General features: G+C 39.2%; 1 protein-coding gene across 1 annotated transcript; it reads right to left on the bottom strand.

Moving 5' to 3' along the window:
* Window positions 1-1765: 1765 nt before the first annotated feature.
* Window positions 1766-22646, bottom strand: LOC306875243 (unconventional myosin-Va-like; the record flags this gene model as incomplete). The annotated part of the gene is made up of 35 exons (XM_079425727.1): window positions 1766-1927; window positions 2017-2097; window positions 4588-4762; window positions 4851-5151; window positions 5521-5641; window positions 5738-5827; window positions 7712-7863; window positions 7947-8069; window positions 10068-10176; window positions 10260-10377; window positions 10472-10572; window positions 10662-10829; window positions 11066-11220; window positions 11405-11498; window positions 11632-11841; window positions 12709-12948; window positions 14109-14265; window positions 15977-16297; window positions 16364-16450; window positions 16529-16626; window positions 16766-16897; window positions 16987-17070; window positions 17150-17275; window positions 17361-17501; window positions 18107-18188; window positions 18269-18537; window positions 18680-18792; window positions 18860-18967; window positions 19054-19135; window positions 19228-19371; window positions 19444-19600; window positions 19844-19988; window positions 20261-20429; window positions 21454-21564; window positions 22620-22646. 35 exons carry the CDS (start codon window positions 22644-22646, stop codon window positions 1766-1768), a joined length of 4953 nt encoding a protein of 1650 aa, XP_079281853.1.
* Between the last annotated feature and the right edge of the window lie 136 nt (window positions 22647-22782).

The following is a 22782-nucleotide window of genomic DNA, read 5'->3' as shown; positions in this document are numbered from 1 at the left end:
AGTGGTTGCTTTTTCATGTAGTATGAAAATGTGTGAAATTATTTTTAGGGGGCGCCACTTGCAGGAAATCCTACAAATTCTACGTATTGTACAAATACAAGAGACTTAGATGCTTCCCACATCTAGATTCAATCACAGGGCCACCTCTGTCCTGTCTTTGTGTGTTTTCCGATCCGTTCAAGTACGAGTGCCTGTGCGGTTTATCCGGTGTTTGTCAGCATGATTAGGCACTATGGTTTATACGATGTATAGATTGACAAACACTGCTTGTATTAGACACCAGAGCTGCCTGTTTCAGTGAAATTTCACTTTATAACGTCACGTTTAAATGTCATACCGCTTCAGATCATTCCATGCAAAATGGGACTTTTTTCCCCACTCACTGGTTTCACAACTCAAAAGAATCACAGCCATTGAGAATCGCTCCTATAGAGTTGCCATAGTAACCGCCGATGAATCCTGCCATTTTACTGGCAAACTATCCACCATATTAGAAAAGCACAAGAGATATGCTCTATAATGTGGATTAAACACTGTATATCCATTCATTCCCTGCTGTACTGCGCTAAACCGTGCTATGGATCTACTTAAATCTGAGGTGAAGTTATCTAGATAGACTCGCTTGTTGAATTTAGCAATGAAGCACCTTGCGCTACAGCTATTTGCCTGTATTATTTCTCTGAAAATTGTCTATGCATCTGTTCTATCAGTCATAAGTGATCAACAGCCTTGGATTGTTTACATCGCGAACGCTCAGCGCAAACCGCAGCTGCAAACTTCGCTGTTGTTTTGTGTTACAGACTGAATCCTTCTGTTCAGTGTTGTGATATTGAACACTAGGGTTCTGCCACAGGAAATGGCGTTAATGAATATTGAATTGACTGCAGAGCGGAAAATAGAATCTGTAGCAAGAGTGGTATTCGGATGGTAGGATTTCAAATATTAAAGCTGTGTTGCTGTTTGTGAATTATAATATTACAGGATACAGTCGTGAGCATGTAGTACGAGACAAAGCACACGCAGACAAGTGCACACGGATCACAATAACTCGACATGCACCCAAACAGCGACTCCTTGCCTGTATATAAGAAGCAGTGCATGTTGGGAAAGATTCTTCTTTGTGCCAGCATGTATCTTTGATGTGATATTCAATCGTTGTCTTTATTTCTATTGATTTGTCATTTATTTTGATATTTGGTTATTATTTTCTATTTTTGGAAGGCTTGTGAATATATAAATATGTATTACTGATGTGTAGTGGTACAGAGTTACTAGCATGAGAGATTTTTTTATACAAAGATGTTTCTAATTTTCGTTTTTCTAAATATGATCGTTCTTATCGGGGATGGAGGTTAAACAGATGCCAGCCTTGGTTTGTTTCTACTTCCAATAAATGGTTAAAACAATGCAATGTGTAATGGATTTTTTTGTTGGTTTTTGTTAAATATGGTTTAAATTTTATATATTTATATATAGATACATATTCTTTAAATAAAGTTAAAAAAAATTATTTTATTTTTTTTTAGAGGAAGGTTCATCAAGGCAATTTAATTTTATTTGGCCAGAAATGTACGTTTAAAATCTTTACATTTTGGTGTTTTTAAAAGAGGGAGAAATTCTTTTTTTCGAGCTAACATAATTCTACATTTAAAATGTGCCTAAAATTAGTATGCCATACACAAAATGTCCAGATAACCTTTTAAGTGATGATTCAAGGCAACAAATGCCGAAAAATGCCTTTCAGTAGGCAAAGGAACACCCACATTCAGACTCTGCGTAGGAAGGAGATCTTGAGGGACTCTGGGATTTCCAGCTGGGTGGCACTGACTTGTGGTGGAGGCAGATAAGGGAATGTGACGGGGAATACCCGTCTGACGTCCATCAGAAGCTGCGGAGGTTGCCCCTCAGAACGCCCCTTCAGCAACCCCTGGGAAACCCCGCAGAAAAGCAGCGCTATCACTGCTGGACAAAACCCTGCTATAATATTGTTTTAGAATTGAATGCTTTTGCTCTTACCTGCACTATACGGATGAAATTGAGTGTTACTCTCTCTTCAAGGTCACTCTGAGGTGTATAGAGGCTTAAAATCTTCACCACCTGCAACACACATTTAAAATGCAAATACAATTAGCATAACAATATCAAATTGTGTGTTTATATATAACTTATCATATATATTGGAAATTGAAATTAAATTCCGTACATATACATACACCTATATATGTGTATATAATTAACATCTAATTATAATACATTTACGTAACAAATGATATATACACAAATTATGATTATATCTATATTATATAATTATAATGTTCACAAAATTACAAATGCGTATATTTAAAAAGTCAAATTATATATAATTCTATTTATATTATATATCGTGTTGATAATAGAAAATAAAATTACAAATGTATTTAAAATAAATTTGTTTAGGATAAAGGATGTTTTTTAAAAAAACAATTGTATTTGTATGTTGTATGTTCATGTAAGTTAAGTATTATATATTTTATATTACATTATATTATATTGTAATACATTATATGGGGGGGGGGGGGGGTTCACGTTTTATGTTGCTGCCTTATGATAAACTGCTTTAAATGACTTTTTTCACATCAATCTACACTCCATTCACCATAATGGTACAGCAAAAAACAGGTTTTTAACATCTTTGCAAATTTATTAAAAATAAAAAACTTAAATATTCCATTGCATAAGTATTCATACCCTTATCTGGGACACTTGAAATTTAGCTCAGGAGCATTCGTACTACACTTCACTACACTTCGAGTGAAGTTAACCTGTGGCAAATTAAATTGAATGGGTATGATTTGGAAAGCCACACGTCTTAATAAAAGGTCCAACAGCTGATGATGCATATCAGAGCAAAAACCAAGCCCTGGGGTCAGAAGAACAGCTCAGAAACAGGTTTGCGTCAAGAGACACATCTGGGGCAGAGTTCAGAAAAAATCTTCACTGAAGGGTCACAGAAGCATGTAGTCTCTGTTACCCTTAATGGAAGAAGTTTGAAACAACCAGGATTCTTCTTAGGGCTGGCCAAACTGAGCAATTGATGGAGAAGGGCTTTGGTTAGAGTGGTGACGAAGAACATAATGGTCACTCTAGTTGAGCTTCATGATCATATGTGGAGACAGGAGAAACCTACAGAAGGACAAACATTACTTCAACACTTGACCAATCTGGGCTTTATAGCAGTGTGGCTAAATTCCATCCTCTCCTCAGGTAAGACACATGAAATCGCACTTAGAATTTGCAAAGAGAAAAGCACCTAAAGGACCCTTGGATTGTGAGAAACAAGATTCTCTGGTCTGATGAACCTCAATTCCAAACCATGTTTGAAGGAAACCAGCTCTGCTCATCACCTGCAGAGTACCATCCCAAAAGTAAAGTGTGCTGGTAGCAGCCTCATGCTGTGGAGCTGTTTTTCTTTTTTAAACTCAGTCCAGAGCATTCAGAACCTCAGACTGGGCAGAAGGTTCACCTTCCAACAGGACAATAAATCTAAACACACAGCAAAAGTGGCTTATAGACAACTCTGTGAATGTCTTTGAGTGGCCCAGCCACAACCTGGGCTTGAATACAATCAAATATTTCTGGAGAAACCTGAAAATGTGCGTCTGCCCCCATCCAACCTGACAGCGCTTGAGAGGTGAAGAGGTGAGGAGAAGAATGGCAGATAATTGCCAAATGCTGATGAGCAAAGCTTGTCGCATCAAACAAAAAAGATTTGAGACTGCAAAGGTGCTTCAGCTAAATAGTTAGTTTATGAATACTTATGCAATGTACTTATTTCAGTTTTTTATAGTAAATAAATTTGCAAAGTTGTGACAGTTCTGTTTTTGCTTTGTCCGTATGGTGAATTGTAGAATACAGTAGATTGATGTGCTAAAAAAGTCATTTAAAGCAGTTTAACATAAGGCAGCAACATAAAACATGAAAAAAATGAAGGGGTATGAATACTTGCTCAAGGCACTGTATGTGTATAAATATATTATAATGAAAGTTACAAATTCTATAGTTTTATCAAGACAAAATTTGATTCTAATATCCCATTACATTCAATATTATTGAATTCATATTAAATTATATACATATATATATACACAATTTATATAATGTTATACATAATTCTAAACATATACACACAAACATTTAATATAATTTAATAATAATACATTTACATATAAATTATATATACAATTTATATATAATTTTATTTATATTTAATTTTTTGTTAACAGAAAAATTACAAATTAATTTAGGATAAAGGATAAATAACGTTTTTTTTATATATTTTTTTATATTTGTGTATTGTATTTTTCTACAAGATGTGTATATTATATTATATATGTCAATAAATATATTATAATGAAGGTTATAAATTATATTATAAACTAAGGCTTATCAAGACAACAATTTATTTACATATATATTAAAATTATATATACACAATTTATATAATGTATTTAATGTAAAAAAAATAGTTTATATTAAACAAGAATATTCATCAAGGAAAAAAGTTATTTTAATTTGCCTGGCATGTAACTTTAATAACAGGTACGCCACCTGCTGGTTGGACAGCTCATTGCAGGCTTGGACCATGGCTTGTCCATCAGCTTCAGTCTTCTTGCTCATTTGAAGAAGCTGTGCCGCCTGTATGAGTGGCTCCAGCGGGGTCACAGTGCCCCCTGTCTGCAGCGAACGACTGCGCAGCCACTCCTCCAGTAAACTCACATTATACCTATAATATATGGATATAACTAACTACTGTATTCAGTTCAAGGCACTGAAGCAGATGTTTAAGTAAGCGAAGCGAGAGCAGTCCTGACCTGATCTGCAGGCCACGGTTCCAGCAGCACATGTCCTTGCGCAGCAGCAGGCTGTTGAGGGTAGAGGCGGCCAGCAGGTACATGAGCTGATGGAAAGCTTGCTCTTGCAGGGACGAGGGCAGATCCTGATGGGACAGGGCTGTGTGCAGCGCTGACAGTTCCCTCAGGACCGCTGACATAGTCGCTCCCTCCGTACTGGCTGGAGGTCGGGGGTCCGATCCCGCACGCTTACGACCGGCACTCAGCTTTACTGATGATCCAGCCAGACCAGGAATGGTCTCACTTTCAAGCATTGCTGGGACTTAAGTTAAGAGAAGGGTACGCAAGCATATATATGTTATATTTTATTATATGTATATAAATTAATTATAATTATATATATATATATATATATATATATATATATATATATATATATATATATATATATATATATATATATATATATTAGGTATTTTATTTAAAATTTGGCAGAAATGTCATCAGCATGTTTACAGAATAAAGCAAAAAATAGGTTTTACTCAAACACATAACTATATATCATAAATCCAGAGAAAATGAGAATTTTTTATATATATATATATATATATATATATATATATATATATATATACATACTACAAGGTCATTGGCAGCTGTATAAGAAAGGTCTTTGTGTCTACAACAGTACCGATGATGGGTTGCAGGCGACTCTCAGAGATGGACAGCAGCTGCTGATAGGCCTGAATACACAGATCACTGAGCGCCCGGACAGAGTCCTGCACATCCGTCACCAGAGGAACCAGTTCCTCTGAGCCCCTCACGTCCTGCAGGAGAAGAGGCATATTTCAACTTGAAGTCATTTCTGCATAAGAAATGAAGTAACTGCTGAAGTTGAGATGTGTGACCTGTTGGGGAGAGTGCTGGTAGAGCAGGTCTTTGAGCAGGCAAGCGTTCTTCAGCCACACAGCCGTCACATCCAGATCATTGCCGTGTTTCTACAACATGAATCGCACAACAATTAATCTCTTAAAATCTAGTCTATTCACATCAAACATGTTTCCCAGATGCAGATTAAAATTTGTTCTGGCCTTTACACTTTCTTAAAGGGATAGTTTACCCAAAAAATGAAAATTAGCCCATGATTTACTCACCCTTAAACCATCCTAGGAGTATATGACTTTCTTCTTCAGATGAATACAATTGGAGTTATATTAAAAATGCCCTGGCTCTTCCAAGCTTTATAATGGCAGTGAGTGGTGGTCGAGGTTTTGAAGGCCAAAAAAGCGCATCCATTCATCATAAAAAGTGCTCCACAAGGCTCCGAGGGTTAATAAAGGCCTTCTGAAGTGAAGTGATGCATTTGTGTATGAAAAATATCCATATTTAAAATTAACTGTCGTACACATGTTCACGAGAGACTGGTGTTCCAGCAGATGACGGAGGTGTAACATAAGCTCTGGTGAGAATATGCTAGTCTTGTGAGAACACAGTTTTTTTTACTGCAAAGGAAAACCAGTCTCCTCTTGACTTATATCATAATCCTCTGACATTTTTCATTACAAATTTTGTACTTCTAATACTTGTGTTTTGTTTTGCTCTCTCCTCTGCACTTCCATGTTCATCTACATCCTACGTCATCCGCTGGAAAACCACTCTCTCATGAACATGGGTATGACAGTTAGCGGAAGCTAGAGATTACAGTTTATAAAGTTTAAAATATGGATATTTTTCCTACACAAATGCATCGCTTCACTTCAGAAGGTTTTATTAGCCCCCCAGAGCCGTGTGGAGCTCTTTTTATGATGGATGGATGCACTCTTTGGGGCTTCAAAATCTCAACCCCTATTCACTGCCATTATAAGCTTAGAAGAGCCAGGATATTTCTTAACGATTATATTCATTTGAAAGAAGAAAGTCATATAGACCTACGATGGCTTGAGTAAATCATGGGTTAATTTTCATTTTTGGGTGAACTATCTCTTTTGGACTTTAATTCATCTTAATTTTACAATTTATCCTATAAGGTAACTCATAAACAATAACGTGACTGTATAAATTACGATTTAAACAGATACACAGCTGAAATAATACAAATTGTAACAGAAGAATTAATGTGTTCATTTCTAAGCTTCACATTTCTGCTTTTAAAGGGATAGTTCACCCAAAAATGAAAATTCTGTCATTAATTACTCACCCTCATGTCGTTCCAAACGCGTTCCCAAGACCTTCGTTCATCTTCGGAACATAAATTGAGATATTTTTGATGAAATCTGAGAGCACGCTGGCATTGTGGAGAGTATCACGACGCATGTGCTTGATTCTGCTTCATGTAAACAATGCATGTGCGTGTTAGCAAACAGAATGAGAAGGAGAAGAATTGTTGAATAAATATGTTATTTTTGTTTTCTTTGCGCACAAGAAGTATTCTGGTAGCTTTGTAAAATTACAGTTGAACCACTGATGTCACATGGGCTATTTTATTGACGTCCTTACTACGTTTCTGGACCTGGGAACATTTCAGTTGTATTGCTGTCTTTGGGAGGGTCAGAGAGCTCTCAGATTTCATCAAAAATATCTTAATTTGTGTTCCGAAGATGAACGAAGGTTTTACAAGTTTAGAATGACATGAGGGTGAGCAATTAAAGACAGAATTTTCATTTTTGGGTGAAATATCCCTTTAAACCTTTTAAAATTGGCTCCATACACTTCTTTACGTTTCCACGTATTGGCTCCATATGTTTCTTACTGTAATTCCCATTTTTGCTTTTTTTTAGAATAAATACATACAAACTGTGGATGAGTTGAAATGAATTATTTGTGGCACACTGTGATAAATGCTAAAGATATAAATGCTAGTTAAATCAAAGTTAGTCGTTCACCTTCAGGGCAGTTTTAATGGCGCTCACAGCAACGCTGCAGAGCCCCTTCACACGCGTCTGATCGCCGCTGCAGTCTGCCTGCCGTACACACAGAAACAGAACCCGAGCCACCAGTCCAGGGGGCAAAGACAAGACGCCCTCCGCCCTCACATCTGCCACAGAGAAACATTCATTCCTCTCAGTCCGCATGAATTACAGTCTCAAAACTAAACTCCAAGTGTTGTGCGTTGCTGACCTGTTATGAGGTGTTTCATCAGCTTGCTCTCATCTTTCTTCCTGCACTCCAGTAGTCCGGTGAGCATCTGACTCTTCTGAGGGGCAGGAGATGTTGGGTCCTGGGACGCAGCTATGGCTACACCTGAGCATTAAACACATTTTCAATATTATATCTATTGTATCATGATTTGAAACTTATAACAAAGTTCTTTTGTGAAATGTTTTGCTTGAGAAGTGCATTTGTGCTACTTTCCATTAAATTACAAAAGATATTTTCAGATATTTTAAAGTTCAAACATTATTTGTTTGTTTGATTTTAAAGAAAAAATGCTCCATTCTCCAGTTCTCAGCTCCACACATACAGGAACTCAAACCAACCACATCTACTGATAAAACTCCCCTCTTCTCATTATGTCCCCTCACTGAGGCAGAAGTATCCAAACTTCTCCTCTCCAGCCATCCTACAACATGCCCACTAGACCCTATCCCCTCACACCTTCTCCAAGCAATCTCTCCTACACTCTTACCAGCACTCACACACATTATCAACACATCTCTCCTCACAGGCACTTTTCCCACTGCATTCAAGCATGCTCGGGTAACCCCACTGCTCAAAATATCGACATTAAACACTTCACTTATAGATAGCTACAGACCTGTCTCTCTCCTTCCATTCATAACAAAAACACTCGAACGAGTTGTTTTCAACCAGGTATTATTGTTTCTCTCACAGAACAACCACCTGGATGCTAAACAGTCAGGTTTCAGGAGTGACCATTCAACTGAGACTGCGCTACTGTCAGTCACGGAAGCTTTGCGGATTGCAAAAGCTGATTCCATATCATCAGTTCTTATTTTGCTGGATCTATCTGCCGCTTTTGACACTGTGAATCATCAGATTCTCCTGTCCACCCTCTCATCACTGGGCATCACAGAGATTCCACTATGCTGGATGGAATCCTATCTCACTGGTAGGTCTTTCATGGTGGCCTGGGGAGGGAGAGTGTCCGAAGCACAACAACTGGTCACTGGGGTTCCTCAGGGATCAGTTCTTGGACCCCTCCTCTTTTCCATATACACTACATCACTGGGACCCATCATACAGGCACATGGCTTCTCCTACCATTGCTATGCTGATGACACACAGCTCTATCTCTCATTTCAACCAGATGATCCAGTGGTAGCTGCACGGATCTCAGGCTGCCTGGCGGACATCTCAGCATGGATGAAAGAACATCACCAACAGCTCAACCTGGCAAAGACTGTGCCTCTTGTCTTCTCTGCCACTCCAACTCTACAGCATTACTTCACCATCCAGTTAGGTTCATCAACAATTACCCCATCAAGTTCGGTCAGAAATCTGGGTGTGATCTTTGATGACCAGCTGACATTCAAAGACCACATTGCAAAAACTGCTCGATCTTGCAGTTTTGCATTGCACAACATCAGAAAGATTAGGCCCTTCTTAACGGAGCATGCTGCACAACTTCTTGTCCAGGTCCTTGTCATTTCTAGGCTGGATTACTGCAGTGCTCTTCTGGCTGGACTTTCATCATGCACAATAAAACCTTTACAAATGATTCAGAATGCAGCGGCACGACTGGTCTTCAACTAGCCCAAAAGAGCCCATGTCACACCTTTCTTTATCTCCCTGCACTGGCTACCGGTTGCAGCTCGCATCAAGTTCAAGACACTGATGCTTGCATATAGAACAGCCACAGGCTCAGCACGTGCCTACTTCCACTCACTTTTACAAATCTACATTCCCTCCAGATGTCTGAGATCCACTAGTGAGTGACGCCTCGTGGTGGCACAACAATATTAAGCAGCAAAAACTGATTTTATCATTAATAACAATATGAAATGTGTCTTGAGCAGCAAATCAGCATATTAGAATGATTTTTTAAAGATCATGTGACACTGAAGACTGCAGTAATGATGCTAAAAATTCATCTTTCCATTACAGGAATAAATTAAATTTTTACATATATTCACACAGAAAACAGTTATTTTAAATTGTAATAATATGTCACAATATTACTAGTTTTACTGTATTTTTGATCAAATCAATGCAGCTTTGGTGTGCACAAGAGACTTCTTTCAGTTTGGGTGTCCAAATACTTTTTGGACCTACACAGACCTGCATAAGACAGGATTCTCCTGAGGCTCACGGTGTGTTTCAGTTCCTTGAGTTCCCGTCGCAACCGGACACATTCCTGCTCTCGAACCACCACCTGCTCTGTTAGGTCCTTCATAAACACACATAAAGAAGTAAAAATGACAAATTAAAGTACAAAGAACAATAAATGGTAAGTTCAGATGGAACAGGTACATTTATCTCAGGATCTCCAGGTGTATCTCTGTCTTGAGCCTGCTGGATTTTTATCCTGAGATCTGTTATCTCCTGCTCCCACTGCGCTCTCTGAGACAACAGCTGCCTCTCTAGGAACCTGAAAACGTACAATGTAATGTGTATAATATAAGTCATTTATGTCTTCTAGTGTATCGATCTGATGTACGTGAGGTGATCAGAAGGAAACTGACTTGTTGGCCACCCGTACAGCGTCGTAAGCGTATCTGAGATCCTCCCCCTTCATACTTTCGGCAGTGTCTTTCGCAATGCTCATATCCTCCATTAGGATGTTCTGCAGGTAAGCATTCTTGTTTTTGTTATTACAATTTTTATTTTGCATACAGTGAGAGACACATGTTTAGTTTTGATTGAAACACTAACCAGAGGTTGCTCATCTCTCCAGGGTCTCCTGTCGGTGGGCGACGTCACACTGATCCTCCTGACCTCCTCCGGTGAAGGGAAGACGGGCGAGCTGGAGAATGGTGTGGTGACGGGTGAAGGAGGCTCCAAAGATACACTCGAATCTGTTCGCCTGTGTCCACGTGAACGCTGAACACACATATATTCTTACATTCAATAAGGATTCAATATAATTTTAACAGTTAATCAAAAGCGGTAAACAAATATAACATTATATAATGCATAACAGATCATTACTACTATATTCAAATATCTTTTTAATAAATTTAATTAATAAATGGGAATGTTGCATTCAAAATTCCTATATGAGGAGATATGTGATATGGAAATTTAGTCTTGAAGGATCATTTTCAGTAAAGATGTACCTCATTGGTGGTAAACAAGCTCATATCCCTCAGGTTGTCGTATCTTTGCTCTAGTCTTGTGAATTCTCTCAGTAAACTCTGGTATCTCCTCCTCTCCTCTTCCAGCTCTGCTCGCACTGATGCATCTGCCTGGTCCACATTCTGTTGACGGTTCTCTGAAACATACAGACACACAAATGCTTTCATTAGTGTTTACTCGTCTATGTTTATACTATGTTCATATTTATTGTGTGTCTTTATATCCATTCAAATTAGACTTAGTCAGCCATCTCATTCATTTATTAAACAATACATGAGTTGAGATGGTGTATATAACACTGTTGCAGACACATGATTCACCCTCCAGAGCTTTTTCCTGATCCTGTAAACGAATGGCCAGATCATCCCTCTCTTTCTCCAAAGAATCTCTCTCAGCTCGGAGAGCTTGGATTTCCTAGCGTAAACAGGGAGTAAACAAACAAATCTAGCACGTCAACGGAACCAGCTGCCTTGCAAGAAAAGAAAGTTGTTTAAGGAAAATAAAGTGGCTGATGTTAACCATATATAATATGTGACACATGGCTCACCTGTGTAAGCTGGAGGATCTCATGAGCGGCTTTCTCCTCAGCTCTCCTCCTGTCCTCCTTCTGTTTGTCTGTGAGTGAAGGAGCAGTATTTGCTTTCTCCTGCAGCTGGATCTGGAGTTTAAGGAGGCTGGACCGCAGCTGTTCAAGCTCACTGCTGTGCGCTTCTCGCTCGGCCTGAAGAGTCTCCCTCAGAGACGCACTCTCTCTCGTCTGAGGGAAGAAAACACACACGATTCGCAATATACAACACTATTTAACAATTTGAATATTGCCAGCGTTGGGGTAATGCATTGCAAGTAACGGGAGTTATGTAATCAGATAAATGTTTCAAGTAACTAGTAAAGTAACACATTACTTTTTAATTTACAAGAAAATACCCGAATTACTGGATGAAAAATACTGAATTAATGGATGAACCAATTCAACCATAATAAGCAAAAATGACTATAGATAAACATAACATTTGTGTGTTTTTTATTGCTTAAGAATGTTGAGCTTTCTTCTCCTGCATCCTATTCTTCATGCAGTCCAGGATGGCAACACAATTGAAAGTTTGGAGTTGCAAATGTGAATTTATATTTCCTTTAGCCTGAGGCTTATTCATTTCACTTTTGGTGTGAAAGCGCTTATACATTTGCCAAAAATAGAGTTTTTCACGTTAAAACAAACAATCAAGCCTGGCCCAGATGAGAAAAAGTAATGCAAAAGTATGGTAAAGCATTACTTTCCATAAAAAGTAAAGTAATGCAATTAGTTTCTTTTTAATGGAGTAACACAATATTGTAATGCATTACTTTTAAAAGTAACTTTTCCCAACACTGAACAATGGGGGAGGGGGGGTAGAGAATCATTCCCTAAGGAAAATTAACCATGGATTTAGTACAAATAAAACCACAAAAACATGATGGTAACCACAAATTGACCATGGTTTTGGTCAATCAATACGCCAAAAAAAAAAAATAATAATTTTGTTACTACACTTTTAGTAGGCCTACAGTAATTAATTTTAACCATGGTTAATTTTAATAAAGGGATTACAAAATTGTGAGCATCCCAACTAAACACTGACGCTTTCACCTGTTGGTCGGCTCGGAGCTGCAGCTGCATGAGTTTGACTTCCATGCCTTTATTGAGTTCTCTGTATTTCTCCACCGATCGAGCCTCAGCACGCAGGTGCAACAGCTCTTTCCGGGCCGCTCGCCTGCGCACGCAGCACTGCAGGAGCACCACTGCAGCTCTGATGCGTCTGAAACTGCACCGGGCCTGCCAGCCTCGCACCCACGCCTGCAAGAACACTGCCGCCCGCTCTGTCAGCATCTAGTGAGAGAGATTATAAAACAAATTACACGGTAAAGTAATAATGTTTAAATTAGACAACAACATTCATACATTTGCACTCTGTAGGCTAATAATTTACCGAACGTAACGTGAAATGGAAATAAGCTAGCTTCAGTTATTGTTTTTTCTTCTATGACAAATGTACATCATGGAGAGCAAATTCTTCTTACGCTATTGAAAACAACACATGAACCATAAAATTCTACAGACCCTAACACTTGACACACAAAACACAACAAGGGTAACAATCAACTGATCATTTTAAAGCGTATTCTGACAACACAAAGTTACTGAACATGGCAAAATAATATAAATAAAACTGGCAAAGGGTGAATCGATGCAACCATATTAACTAATTATGCCCCAGTGGCTCTAAACTTTTTTGACTCTAAAACATATTTTAATAGAGATGCTGCATTGAGATGCATTACTTGAAAGTTGTTAAGGCCTGTTCACACCAAGAATAATAACTACAGATAACTATATTATAGGGTGACCATATGTGCCATTTTTCCCAGGAAGCATCCTGGCCAGGATTTCTATATTGCTTTGATTCAAAGTACCTCAAGAGCGTTCGAAAACCTAAGGAACTGATGTCATACACCAATCGGTCTGTACACGCAAACAAAGCCAAATCCTAGATATTTTAGGCAATATAGAAATCCTGGCCAGGATGCGTCCGAGAAAAATGACACGTATGGTCACCCTACTATATTAACATCCACACCAGCGGACGATACCATCTGTTTATTCTAAGCACATTCACATCTGCCATTTTAAATTCTCAAGCTTGTGATAGTAGGATTGATTCTGATTGGGTGTCAATGTTTTCATTGTTCATTAGCTGGAAAAACACGTTCTGAAAGTGATTCCAACAATATCGTTTCTCTGTGCCTTTATAGCATTATAGCGGTGGTGTGGATTCTGCTCTTCTTTAATATTGAAAATGATTTTTAGAATTATATCTTTATCATTATCATTATAGTTATTGCGGTATGAACAGGCCTTTAGACTAGAATCAAGTAATACTTTGGCAATTTTTTCAGGCTTTAGGTGTATGGTCAAACATTCTGGGAAATGTACCTGTAATTGTATTTGTATTTTTGTAACTATACCCAGACACACAAGAAGTACTTTACCTGTCTATAAATCCGACGAGCCTGAGTGCCTCTGATGAAGGCCTGGATTTTGATGGTGGCCTCTCTGATGGTGAGATAAAGCTGTCGCACAGCCAGCATGCGGTAGGTTTTCTGGATGATTAAAGCTGCACGTGTGTAACGGAGGCTCCACGCCAACCTAATGGTTGAAGCAAGAACTTAACATTGAAGCAAGAACTTCAAATTATATTCACAAATATACAAAAACACCCATTACAAAAAGCTACTCAACCAGAATACAGGTCCTTCTCAAAAAATTAGCATATTGTGATAAAGTTAATTATTTTCTGTAATGTACTGATAAACATTAGACTTTCATATATTTTAGATTCATTACAACACAACTGAAGTAGTTCAAGCCTTTTATTGTTTTAATATTGATGATTTTGGCATACAGCTCATGAAAACCTAAAATTCCTATCTCAAAAAATTAGCATATTTCATCCGACCAATAAAAGAATGGCCATTATGTTCATTTATGCACTCAATACTTGGTCGGGAATACTTTTGCAGAAATGACTGCTTCAATGCGGCGTGGCATGGAGGCAATCAGCCTGTGGCACTGCTGAGGTGTTATGGAGGCCCAGGATGCTTCGATAGCGGCCTTAAGCTCATCCAGAGTGTTGGGTCTTGCGTCTCTCAACTTTCTCTTCACAATATCCCACAGATTCTCTATGGGGTTCAGGTCAGGAGAGTTGGCAGGCCAATTGAGCACAGTAATACCATGGTCAGTAAACCATTTACCAGTGGTTTTGGCACTGTGAGCAGGTGCCAGGTCGTGCTGAAAAATGAAATCATCTCCATAAAGCTTTTCAGCAGATGGAAGCATGAAGTGCTCCAAAATCTCCTGATAGCTAGCTGCATTGACCCTGCCCTTGATAAAACACAGTGGACCAACACCAGCATCACTGACTGTGGGTACTTGACACTGGACTTCAGGCATTTTGGCATTTCCCTCTCCCCAGTCTTCCTCCAGACTCTGGCACCTTGATTTCCGAATGACATGCAAAATTTGCTTTCATCCGAAAAAAGTACTTTGGACCACTGAGCAACAGTCCAGTGCTGCTTCTCTGTAGCCCAGGTCAGGCGCTTCTGCCGCTGTTTCTGGTTCAAAAGTGGCTTGACCTGGGGAATGCGGCACCTGTAGCCCATTTCCTGCACACGCCTGTACACGGTGGCTCTGGATGTTTCTACTCCAGACTCAGTCCACTGCTTCCGCAGGTCCCCCAAGGTCTGGAATCGGTCCTTCTCCACAATCTTCCTCAGGGTCCGGTCACCTCTTCTCGTTGTGCTGCGTTTTCTGCCACACTTTTTCCTTCCCACAGACTTCCCACTGAGGTGCCTTGATACAGCACTCTGGGAACAGCCTATTCGTTCAGAAATGTCTTTCTGTGTCTTACCCTCTTGCTTGAGGGTGTCAATGATGGCCTTCTGGACAGCAGTCAGGTCGGCAGTCTTACCCATGATTGCGGTTTTGAGTAATGAACCAGGCTGGGAGTTTTTAAAAGCCTCAGGAATCTTTTGCAGGTGTTTAGAGTTAATTAGTTGATTCAGATGATTAGGTTAATAGCTCGTTTAGAGAACCTTTTCATGATATGCTAATTTTTTGAGATAGGAATTTTGGGTTTTCATGAGCTGTATGCCAAAATCATCAATATTAAAACAATAAAAGGCTTGAACTACTTCAGTTGTGTTGTAATGAATCTAAAATATATGAAAGTCTAATGTTTATCAGTACATTACAGAAAATAATGAACTTTATCACAATATGCTAATTTTTTGAGAAGGACCTGTAGGACCTAAAAAGCCTACAGTGCATAGAGTGCTCTCTTGGTAACACTCTAACCCACCTTCGGGCCAGGGTTCCTCTGATGTACCGCTGCAGTATGAAGGTGGCCCACCGGAGCCGCTGATAATGTCTATGCTGCAGCCATCCTCTCACCCAGCTTTGGATCAAAACTCCTACCGCATGTAGCCGATTCCCTCTCAGCTTCTCCAGTACTGCAACCTGTCCGGCCCGGAAGAAGACCTTGGTCTTGCCAAAGCAGTACTGCTCTGGATCAGGGATGAGATCAGGAAGGGCACTCTGGCAGGAACGGCGTATATCATCTTTAGAAACAGAACCACATAGCAGCGCCTGATAACGAGTGTAGAATTCCTCATATGTCCACCTGGAGTACAGATGAGAGAGTCAGGCATGGAAGAGGGAATTGAGAGACTTATAGAAGAGTACTTGCCTGGAGGGGTAGCCTGCGGCACTGATTCGGATGGTCTCCAAGACTCCACATGCTCGCAGTTGCTGCACTGCTCGCTTGGGATCAAATCTGATATAGAACGACGAGAAAAGGTTAATCAAACTCAAATAGACTTGAACACAAAGGACATTTTATTTATTCTCTTACAGAAATGGCTTTTTGAGGTCATTGGACTTTATGCAGCGGACATAATGCGGTGTGGTGCTGTTCAAGGTGTCCATCAAAAGTTGCAGGGATTGACGAAACTAGACACACAAATACAGAATATCTAAGAAAAGGTGGAAATCTAAGACCTTAAAAGTCAAAGAATACCTTTAGATGGACTTGAGCATGACTGGTTAATCAAGAGTTTTCTTTAGACAGGAATCAGGAGAAGCAGCTCACCTGAAAGCCCACAGTTAATTTGTGCTCTCGGTGAGATCTCTTCCCTGAACGTATGCTCCCGTTTGCAAGAGAGGAGTTGGGGAGGGATCCACCTGCTGACTCCTTCTGAAACAATTCGGCAACTAGTTCTGACTGTGAAGGGTACAAACAGTCGTGAGGAGGCAGAGTGAGAACAGAGCTAAATTTTTCAACAGCCAAGACTTGAACTATTCAAACAATACCTGACTAGCTCTCAGTATATTGATGGGCTCCTCAAATACAGTGTCTCGGTTCTTGTCTAAAAAGCCGTCACACTCGTACTGGACCTAATTCAAAAAGCAAGCAATAATATCACAAACATTGAAAGGTTCAGTGCCATCATTTGGTGAATTGATGTTTTCTGACCATATCAGCAAAATGCACAACGATGAAGGCAGAGTTGGACATGCGTGGTTTACGAAAGTGAGGGTTGTGGTTCAGGTGCTGGTCGTAAAGCTTCCGAGCCCAGTTCTCATCTGAGCCTTTAGGCATCTAGAACAGAGCGATATTGGGTTGTACACCTTGATGACATGATAAGAGGAACTACAGCATGGATTACAACATGTAGATTCCTCACTCTGCACTCTTCATCCAGAAGATCAAGTAGGCCCAGCTGGCCTTCGATGAGCGCAATGCATGGCTGGTTATCACTGAACTCAATACGGTTCCAGGGAAGTTCCTCTCGCAGATACTCCTCCTGCTCCAGCTGAAACACGTGCTGATGAGGACAAAAAGCATATCCCAAATACATAAAACAACAGAATGATCAAAGTTGGGTCAACAATTCAGCTAATGATAAGTCAGGTTCTGAAAAGCTCAGTGTAACCAAGAATTAGAATAATGACCTTAATCCTCTTTTTCCCAGAAATGTCCTGGCCAGGATTTCCAAATTGCCAAAAATGTCTGTTTGTTGGAGATAATAGGCGTGTTTGACTTAAAGCTGCACTGCACAGGCCGATCGGTGTATGACATCAATGTACCGTAAGACTGATTCGAAAGCATAAGGAGCCATCTGCTCTCTAATCACTCAAGCGGTCTGAGCATCACCACTTCAAGTCAAACACACCTAATGACTAAAAAGTAGTTTGACAAATAGCGTGCAGGCATTGTACGATAATCTACCCATCGCAGTGTTCGAGAAGGAATTGGAATGTCAATAGGAAAAACCTGCCATTTCAGGCAATTTAGAAATCCCAGCCAGGACATGTCCAGGAAAAATAGGACGTATAGGGTGGAGCAACCCTTCAAGGACTAAGTCACTCTTTACTAGACAGAAGATGTTAGATGCCTATGTACACAAAATCCCAATATCTGGAAACTTACCCTGTTGAACTGCTGTTGGAGTTTCTCGTTTGCGTAGTTAATACAGAATTGCTCAAAACTATTCCTGTCAAAAGTCTCAAACCTATAAATGATCAAAGAAAAGATTAACCAAACAATCCTACATGTATATTTTTCTTTTGTTACATACAATATAACTCTTACCCATAGATATCAAGAACTCCTATGAAAGATTTGGGCTGTTCCCGGTGCGCTCTTAAGGATGAGTTGAGCCTCTGCACTGTCCAAGTGAACAGTTGCTCATACACATGCTTAGCCAGAGCATCCCTTGCTTCATTAGCCTGCTGACCTGTCATGGGCTTCACAAGCATTTCCCCACCCACTGCCAATCGCCTGTGGCATAGCCATTGGGCCATCTGAGCACCTTCCACCCCTAAAAGCTTGGCAAAGATGGCCAAGGAACGGTCGTTGGCCTGCCAGTATGATGAATAAGAAATGATGTCCGCATTAGCACATGCTACTTGTTAACAAATTAGCACTGCGCCTGTTTTTTATCTATACAGACATGAAATCTAACTCAGAAATGTGCAAAATAATAGGAAATGGTGCTTGTACATCAATGTAGCTGCGGTCCCCACCACGACCGCTGGCTTGTATGTTGAGATTCCCCAGATGAAGAATAGCTGCCAGTATACGAAATATCTCCATCTGCTGGTCATTTTGCACTCCTGCGGGTGTTTGCAAAAAATGTGTTATGTTGTTTTGGAGGAATTTAAGGATGTTTTTTTAGCTTACCAAGAATAGTAAAGGCATTTCTTGTCCGCTCTAGCTCAACCGCATCATCTGTGCCAGAAATGTGCACATCTTGTCCGTGGTTGGTGTAATGAAAGTTCTCTGCAGAATCTAGCGAGATGCAGTAGTGCATGGTGTAACTGAACGGAAATTTCCAACACAAATAAACATGTTTTCAGGACAGGTTTAGGATTTACCAAGTTTGAGTGTCCTCAGCTCCGGCAAATCTCTGGAAGCACAAAGCTGGTAGAAAATGTGGTAGTTTCTCTCTTGAGCTGCCTGTTTGTGTTATGAAACAAAATTAATCTCAATAACAGAACTTGGTCATTGAATCATGAGATAATATGAAAACCATATGATTGAGCAAGCACCTGAAAAACAACTCTTGATTTCTCCAACAAGTAGGTCCTCATGTTTGCCCCAATTATATCCCCTTTATGTCCAAATCCTATCTCAATATACTTTCCAAAACGACTGCTGTTGTCGTTTCTGGTTGTTTTTGCATTACCAATTGCCTGCAAGGATTAAAATGTTACAAACAGCCTCCTCCTACTTTACCAAAAAGGTCAGAAATCAAGTTTCAGTACCTCCATGATGGGATTTGATGCCAGCACTTTCTCCTCCACACTGGTCTGCTGGGATGCACCACCCACGACAGCAAAGTAACGCATGGTGAACTTAGCAGATACAGTTTTACCTGAGCCTGATTCTCCACTGATTATGATGGATTGGTTTTTCTCCTCTCTGTTATAATAATAAACCCATATGTTTTTGTTAAAGTAATGTAATACAGATTCAGAATTAATTTCTCTACTGTGTACTATCATAGTAGAGTGTTGGTAATACCGTGGTACTTTGATATTTAAATATTATTTAAATGGTTCTCCAAGGTAATTCACAGAATACCATGGTATTACCATGGTACATGTCCAAAAACACGGTACTATTTTGTATGTGAACTGATCTTGTTATTTGCTCGTTCTTGACCTGATCATAGTTCGGTATGCCTCTTCAGCCACAGAAAAAATGTGTGGCTCCATATCAGCCATGTCCTGGCCGCTGTAAGCGTCGATCACCTCCTCTCCATAAACGGGCAACTGTTCATATGGATTTAATGCCACCAACACAATCCCTATTAAATATGAGAATGTTGTCTACATGAGTTTAATGTATCTCTGAAATTAAAAATGGAATTAATCTATTTTTAAAATATGCCATAATCTCCTGTGCATAATTCACATTTCAATAAACCCAGTGCTTGGTAAACATTCTTTACAGTAGCCAATATAACAATGAGTAATGTTATTTGAATTTCTGTGTTTTGAACTTTACACCCAGTAAAACAGAGATTATTGGCCAATGGCTGTAAACTCTTGCTACTGTTTTCTGTTGAATTTAACTCACCGCAGTAAGTGTAAATGCTACTGTAGTCGAGAAAGCGCACACGCAAGTTGTGAAGTACTGCTGGCTCGTGGAGGAAGGTTAGAGCTGTGAGGTCATTCTCTCCCTCCAAAATATCAGGGTTACCTAGAGGAGGAAGACCTGCTGGAGGCAACACTGGATACTCCATCTCCTTGTTTGAAAATAATAAAATAGCATATAAATGGTTTGTAACTATATAAATAAGATAAGAGGTATTTTTTTCTTGAATGGCTATATGACTGAAAATTATGAAAAACATTTTGTGTTTATAACGTTTTGAACACTGTTTGATTAGTGGTTAGTGCGACGGGTTCTTTCATAAAGGCTCATGGTTTCAAATCAGAATCATATGTGTGTAAGTGTTTTTTATTTATTTATTTTATTTATTTAACCTTTGTTTAACCAGATAAAATCAGTTGAGAACAAGTTCTCATTTACAACTGCGACCTCGCCAAGACAAAGCTAAACAGTGCGACAAAAACAACAACATAGAGTTACACATAAAAATAAAAAAATAAATAAATAAACATGCAATCAATATACCGATCCATATATACATAAAAATAAAAATAAAAACCTATAAACAGATACAGTGATCAGTAAACAACTTTGACAACTGATGCTTAAAGTCAGTGAAGGAAATAATTTCAGGGATTTTTGCAATTCATTCCAGTCATAGGCAGCAGAAAACTGGAAGGAACGGCGACCAAAAGAGGTATAAACTTTAGGAACAACCAGTAAAATATACCTGGAAGAGCGCGTACTACGAATAGATGTTGCTATAGTTACCAGGGAGCTGAGATAAAGCGGAGATATGCCTAATAAAGACTTATAAATAACTTGAAGCCAATGAATTCGCCGACGAGTATATAATGAAGGCCAACCAATAAGAGAATAAAGATCGCAATGATGAGCAGTGTAAGCAGATTTGGTGACAAAACGAATTGCACTATGATAAATTACATCCAGTTTACCAAGCAGAGTTTTGGAAGCCATTTTATAAATAACATCGCCAAAATCAAGGATTGGTAAAATAGTAAGTTTTACAAGTGCGTATTTAGCAGCATAAGTGAAGGATGCTTTATGACGAAATAGGAAGCCAATTCTAGATTTAATTTTGGATTGGAGATAGTTAATATGAATCTGAAAATTAAGTTTAGTTTTAAGTGTCATACTCTGCCATCGGTGAGTTGGATTCGTATGTGCTGGTCTCCAGGACGGTGGTCTTGAAGCAGCTGGGCAGACACCCACACAGCTTCTGGGTCTGGCACCCACACACATGCCCCCTGAGAGACAGAAACAGAACCAGAAACAGTAACTATATTCATACTGAGCATAATCAACAGTATGTGGCAAGTCCATACTTTTTGTATTTGATGCTGATCTCATGCTAAATTTTTTATTGATATTACCCAAACTCTTAAATGTTGAGTGTACTGGCACATCATTCAACTGGATTTCAAAAACAGCTCAGGAATGAATTGGTACATGTGCTTCCTGAACCTAAACTAGCTATTCGAGATCTTCAGGACTACTATAAAGTCTGTTGCAGGTGTGTTGGAGTTAAACTGTGAATGAAGGTGGCCTAGGAGCAAGACTGGACATTGCATTCTACAGACTTGATTATGATTATGTTTCAAGATATGGATACCAATATTCTGTATGTTACACAACCGGCTCATGTGCCTGAGTGATTGCCTGTCCCACCTCAGTGACACTCTTTCTCCTCCATCAGCATAAATACACTCACTGCACCATTAAACATTAACACCAGCCACTCTCCTCTGACAGTGAAAATAATACAGAGACAGAAGAACAACATTAAACTAAATCAAACTCTATCTATCTATCTATCTATCTATCTATCTGTCTATCTATCTGTCTGTCTATCTATCTATGCATTCCACACTAAACAGGATCAAATTCTGTCTATCTATCTATCTATCTATCTATCTATCTATCTATGCATTCCACACTAAACAGGATCAAATTCTGTCTATCTATCTATCTATCTATCTATGCATTCCACACTAAACAGGATCAAATTCTGTCTATCTATCTATCTATCTATGCATTCCACACTAAACAGGATCAAATTCTGTCTATCTATCTATCTATCTATCTATGCATTCCACACTAAACAGGATCACATTCTATCTATCTATAAAACCAAACAGGATCAAACTCTAACTATATATCTATCTATGCATTCCACACTAAACAGGATCAAACTCTATCCATCTATCTATCTGCATTCCACACTAAAAATCTAACTCTATCTATCTATGACATCCTACGGAATTACAAAAAATATATACTAAAAGTTAGTATAAACACTTACCTTTGTGTAGAGCTCTGCGGTTGCCATCTGGCCAGAAAGTTAATTTCTGCTTTGACAGCTCAAAGAAGACCTCACTACAATACAGCTGTTCTTTTAATTTGTGTCTCAGAGCGAGTGACTGGCCTCGTGCCCTTTGGTCTGTTAGAGATTCAGGCATCATAAC

Source organism: Barbus barbus, assembly GCF_936440315.1.
Source record: "Barbus barbus genome assembly, chromosome: 9".
NCBI classification, from domain to species: Eukaryota; Metazoa; Chordata; class Actinopteri; order Cypriniformes; family Cyprinidae; genus Barbus; species Barbus barbus.
The sequence above is the reverse complement of the archived record's forward strand: the minus strand, read 5'-3'. Positions and strand labels throughout refer to the sequence as shown.